This window comes from Vicia villosa, linkage group LG1, assembly GCF_029867415.1.
Source record: "Vicia villosa cultivar HV-30 ecotype Madison, WI linkage group LG1, Vvil1.0, whole genome shotgun sequence".
Lineage (NCBI taxonomy): Eukaryota > Viridiplantae > Streptophyta > Magnoliopsida > Fabales > Fabaceae > Vicia > Vicia villosa.
The window spans coordinates 208,739,591-208,745,517 of NC_081180.1; the positions used below are offsets into that span (position 1 = coordinate 208,739,591).

Below are 5,927 nucleotides of genomic sequence, written 5' to 3' on the forward strand. Positions count from 1 at the left end.
ATGAATTCAGTTATTCTGTCACTCTTTTAATGTTTGTGGTGGAATAGTAGAAATACCTCTCTGTAAAGATGATTTCATAACTCTTTACTGTAAACAGAGATTTAATTCAAGCTTCAACCTTGAGCTTCAAGCAAGGCACCAAAAATAATTAATAATTAATTAGTTCCCCGAACTACATTAAGCTCTGACTTCCATTAGGGATATGTAGGCATGAGGTTCACAAGGAATCTCAGCGAGCTAATAAAATACCAAAAATAGTCAGTCAGTCAGTCAGTCTGTCTTCTTTTAATTCAATTCAATTCCTTCTCCTAATACAAAGGAGAAACTTTCCCAATAATCATTAGCAGCACAAACACAAATGACACAGAGAAGGTTCCTGTAGAGTACTACAGATATGTAGGGTGCTTAAACACTTCCCTATGTATAACCGACCCCCCGGACTCCAGAATTCTAGTCTAGGTGAATCCCCACACTTAGCAAACTCCTAGGGTTTAGTTGAGATCTTTTTTCCCATTTCCTACTCGTAGGACAAATAAGAAAGTTTGTGTGATATCGTAGGAAGAACTGAAACAAAATTCATCCCACCATGGGCGCATTCTCCTTCCAAATTTCGCGTGAAGGGTCTAGCGTGCCGTCCTCCCAAGTGAAACGGGGAGGTAAAAAAACGACACCATAGAGTGGAAACCACTTTTTGCATAAAATGCAATAAAGTGGGACATGAATGCAAGGAGATTATTAAAAAAGGGCCTGAGAAAGTAGAGAGGGTGTGGGAACCCAAGAAAAAACAAGCTGAGAATGTCGTTGATGAGAACCCTATTGCTGAGAACACTACTGATGGGAACACAACTGGAGAACAAGTACAACCAGAAACAACAGGCAAAGTTCAGTTGGACTGGATAAAGGCAAAATCTGTTATCAAAGGCAAGGGATTGGATACAGGTGGTGGAAGACCTACAGTGGTGTGTCAGAATGGTTTTGATCTCCTAGGTGCTGGAACTAGCCTGCCTGGGGGATGCTGACAAAATTTCTTGATGATTGTTTGGAATGTAAGGGGCTTGAATAAAAGGGCAAGACACGTAGAGATTGCAGCCCATCTCAGGAAACATAAAGTGTCTTGTGTTGGCTTATTAGAAACTAAAGTGAAGAGTAATAAAGCTAATACTATCAGGAAAGTATTCGACAATAATTAGAAGTGGATAGACAATTATGAAGCCCATGACAATGGAAGAGTTTGGTTTGGATGGAATCCTACTATCATGGATGTGGAGAAAGTGGATTCTTCTACACAACATATTCACTGCAGGATTTTCAATGCTCAGGGAGTTTTTCAATACTGGTTATCTATAATATATGCTCATAATCAACTGCCTCTTAGAAATCTTCAGTGGAAGACACTCCAAGAGTATGGGCAGAGAGAACCTTGGATGATCCTTGGAGACTTCAATAATGTGATGAAGGTGGGAGATAGAATTGGAGGACACCCTGTCCAAAGCCATGAATATACTGCATTAGAGGATATGATGGCTAGCACTGATTTGAGTGAACATGATAGCTTGGGAAGTAGATATTCCTGGTCCAACAAACATAGTTAAGGGATGATATATTCCAAGATAGATCATGTTATTTGTATTGCAGCCTGGTTCCTTAAGTTCCAAGATAGTTAAGGAATTTCTTAATGCGTATATCTCAGACCATACTCCTATTAGAGTCCAACAAAAGGAGAATGAAGATAGGAAACAAGGCATATACAGGGAGTTCAAATTTTTGAATTGCATTACTGAGAATCCTCATATTGGAGATACTGTAAAAACCAATTGGGCCAGAAGAATGCAAGGACCACCACAGTATATCCTTTGGAATAAATTGATGAGACTGGAATAGGATCTCAAAGCCATCACCTACCATATTACTGATGGAGTGAAGAACATACAAAATGCAAGATTGAATCTGGCCCAGGCTGAAAATATGCTAGCTGCTGATCTGTTCAACCAGGATCACTTTGATGAGGTGCAGAAATGGACCAAGGAGATTATATATACTACTGAAGCGGCAGAGAATATGTTGAGACAAAGATCAAAAGTCCAATGGCTCCAATAAGGTGATGGGAATAACGCTTACTTTCATGCTATAGTCAAGGAGAAGAACAAGAAAGCTGGTATCCAACAATTAGAAGATAGAAATGGTCGAATGTTAACTGAGCACAAAGATATTGAGGCTGAAGTTGTAAACTTCTACAAAGGGTTAGTTGGAACAGCCTCCTCCAGACTGAAACATGTGGACATTGTAGCTTTGAGGGATGGCAACCAGTTGAATGAAGAGGATAGACAACAGATGATCCAACCTGTCTCTACAAAGGAAATCTGGGAGGCCCTTCAAGGGGTGGGAGACAACAAAGCCCCTGGGGGGGACGGTTACACTTCCAAATTTTTAAGGCGACATGGGATACTACAAAGTTGGATATGTGTGCAGCTGTTACAGATTTCTTTGTAAAGAAAAGACTCCACCCAGCCTTTAATTATGCCATTGTTACACTTATCCCAAAATCTCCTGAGGCCAAAACCATGAAGAATCTCAAACCTATAGCTTGTTGCACAACGGTTTACAAAATTATTTCCAAGATCCTCACTAAAAGATTGAGCAGGTGTATTAGCAAGGTCATACATGACAGCCAATCTGCATTTATCCTGGGTAAAGTCATACAAGACTACATTATTTTGGCCCATGAATTACTCAGAGGATATGGTAGGAAGCATGTTTCTCCTAGGTGTGCAATTCAAATGGATGTCCAAAAGGCATATGACACTGTAGATTGGCAAGCCCTGGAGGACATTACGAGGGAGCTCAGTTTTCCCCTACCTTCATTGAATGAATTATGCTATGTGTCACAACAGTTACCTATAGATATTTGATTAATGGAAAGCCTAGTCCGAGTATTCAAGCAAAGCGTGGTCTGAGACAAGGCGACCCCATTTCACCTATCTTATTTGTATTGATTATGAAATATTTACATAGGAGCTTGAGGAAGTTGAAACATATGCCTGCTTTTAAATTTCACCCCAAATGTAAAAAATCAGGGATCACCAACATTTGCTTTGCGGATGATTTAATGATGTTTACTAGAGGTGATCCAGTCTCTGTGCAGATTATGATGAGGGAGTTCCACTTGGTCTCAGAGGCGACAGGTTTAATGGCCAGCCCAACTAAATGCAAGGTTTGTAGTAGAGGGATAAATGCAACAGTACAACAACAGATTCTCCAAATCACAGACTTTTCTGCAAGCGAAATCCCATTCAAATATTTAGGTGTTCCGATGTCCTGTAGAAAGCTGAATATTCACCAATGTAGGCCTCTGGTTGATAGAATTTTGCACAAGGTTAGACACTAGATAACCAAATTACTGAGCTATGATGGCATGTACCAATTGATCAGGAGTGTTTTATTTGGGGTTACCACCTATTGGATGAATGTGTTCCCATTGCCCAAAACTATAATCAAACATATTGAAAGTATTTGAGGGAGTTTTTTGTGGAAGGGCAATGCTGACATGACTAGGAAGGCACCAGTGGCATGGGATACTGTTTGCAATCCGAGAGTTTTGGGTGGATTGAACATTACGTCGTTGAAGGAGTGGAACATAGCCACTATGGGGAAACTGTTTTGGAATATTCAGGCCAAAGCCGACAAGCTTTGGGTAAAGTGGATATCTGCATATTATCTGAAGTGTCATTCAGCTATGGACTGGCAGTACAAGAATTGTTCATGGTTGCTGGCCAATATTTTCAAATGCAGAGACAAGGTCAAGGACACTGGGATGGCAACAAGAAAAACAGTGGTTTATAGTAGAAAGTAGAAGGAACGGCTGGCACAAGGATCTATTAAAAATTGTTGTCGCTGAATGTGTCTACGGGGTTTGGAAGCACCGTAATGATGTGATTTTCAACAAGGCAGAAGTCAATACTCAGATTTGGAAAAATATTACTCATGATACTTTGAGTAGAGGTAGTCTCCATAAGAATCTCAAACACCACATAAACATTGATACTTTGAGTATTATACATTAAGGGGTGTGTAGGATATAGGATGTGTGAAGCATCTCCTGGATCTTCGGATCGGTTGTAATCATTGTTTTTGGTAATAAAATTATCTTTGTTTCCAAAAAAAAAAAAAATATTATTATAACATTTCTCAAATCAAAAAAAGATATGTTAGAGAATTGAAGTAAATAAAATATTATGAATAATAGTTATTTTTAAAAATAAACTAAATATTAAGTGATATGATAATTTAAATGTTATATACATTTTATTTTAATACTTTCATGGTATAAAATAAAAATATTTTTCCCAAACTCAAAACTATATGTTAAAGAAGTGAAGTAGATAAAATATTATAAAAATAATAATTTATAAATGGAATTAAAGATAAAATGATATGATAGTTTAAAGTTTATAAACATTTTATTTTAACTCTTTAGTAATATAAAATAAAAATATTTTTTAACTTTATTATAAAAAAATTCATGTATATTAAATATTTATTCATTTTATTCTTTTTAAAGATTATATATATATTTTTTAATTTGAAATGTAAAATAGGGGTGTTTTCTCTTTTTTTATTTTGAGAGGAATCTTTAGTTTTTTATTTATAATGTTAAAACTATAAAACTTAATAACACTAATAAAACTATACATTATTTTTACAACTTTTTCATTGATTTCTCCCTTAAATGGCCTTTGAATCTGTTTATTAAATTACAATTTTCTAAAATTTAATTCGTAATAATGGTTATTGAATTGATTGTTTATGAAACTACTCATTTTCTAAAATTAAATTTGTAATTAACTATAAATTAATTTTAATAATTCTTTTACCATTAATATATTTTAAATAAAAATCACTTATATAACGTCTTCCATTACTTACTCCCTAAATAGTCATTGAATTGAGTGTTTAAAAAATTATACATTTTTTAAAAATTTAATTTTTATATTTTTTTTATTCTTATTATGTTAAATTTATTGAAAAGTTTATAAATTAAATACAACTCTATATTAAAAATAAATAATAATAATAATAATAATAATAATAATAATAATAATAATAATAAATATAATAGTAATAATCAATAAAATAATAATTATAATAATATTCAGCCGCCACTATTATTAGTAATAATAATATAATATTTGACTAATAATAATAGTAATAATAATAATAATAATAATAATAATAATAATAATAATAATAATAATAATAATAATTGAAATAGTCGCGATGGGAAGAGGGAGGGGGAGACTGAAACGATCGGGTCCGCCGCCATAAGCAAATCCTACCACCGTGGCTTCCTCTAGCCAACAAATTGATGGAGTTGTTGCAAGCGATGATGATGAGGAAGAGGGGACACCGAAGACAACACCTGCGATAGTTCAGACGATCGAAGGGACGAAGAAAAATGTTGATGAGAGGAAAACCCTAGATCTGGAGGGTACAAGCGCAGAAGGAAACAAGCTTTGGGTTGATGTTCTCAGCGGTAACCGAAACCCAGGGAATGGCATGACTATGGAGTACATCACTCCGAAGATGCATAATGGAGAAATTGAAGTTCAGATTGAAGAAGCAGATGTTGAACAAGAGGTTAGATTTTGGGATTCTGCTCTAATCATGTATGTCTTAGGAGGCATAGTTAGTATGAACGCGGTTAAGCAATTTATGATTAAGTTCTGGAACTTTGTCAAGCTACGGGACATGTATTACAATGATGAGGGGTATTTCATACTCCGATTTCACTCTGTGGATGATAAGGATGCGGTATACATGAGTGGTCCTTATACCATTCGTAACTACCCGATGCTGCTTAGGGATTTGAAGCCCGGATTCAACCTAAAAGATGACATGTTGCGCACTATTCCTGTGTGGGTGAAATTGCC

The 5,927-nt window shown here is 35.6% G+C and overlaps 1 protein-coding gene across 1 annotated transcript; it reads left to right on the plus strand.

Moving 5' to 3' along the window:
* Positions 1 to 1,256: 1,256 nt before the first annotated feature.
* LOC131594147 (uncharacterized) lies at positions 1,257 to 3,850 on the plus strand. Its single transcript, XM_058866243.1, has 6 exons — positions 1,257 to 1,523; positions 1,636 to 1,803; positions 1,882 to 2,007; positions 2,137 to 2,410; positions 2,892 to 3,373; positions 3,533 to 3,850. The coding sequence occupies exons 1-6, from the start codon at positions 1,257 to 1,259 to the stop codon at positions 3,848 to 3,850; spliced, it is 1,635 nt and encodes a 544-aa protein (XP_058722226.1).
* Positions 3,851 to 5,927: the final 2,077 nt, after the last annotated feature.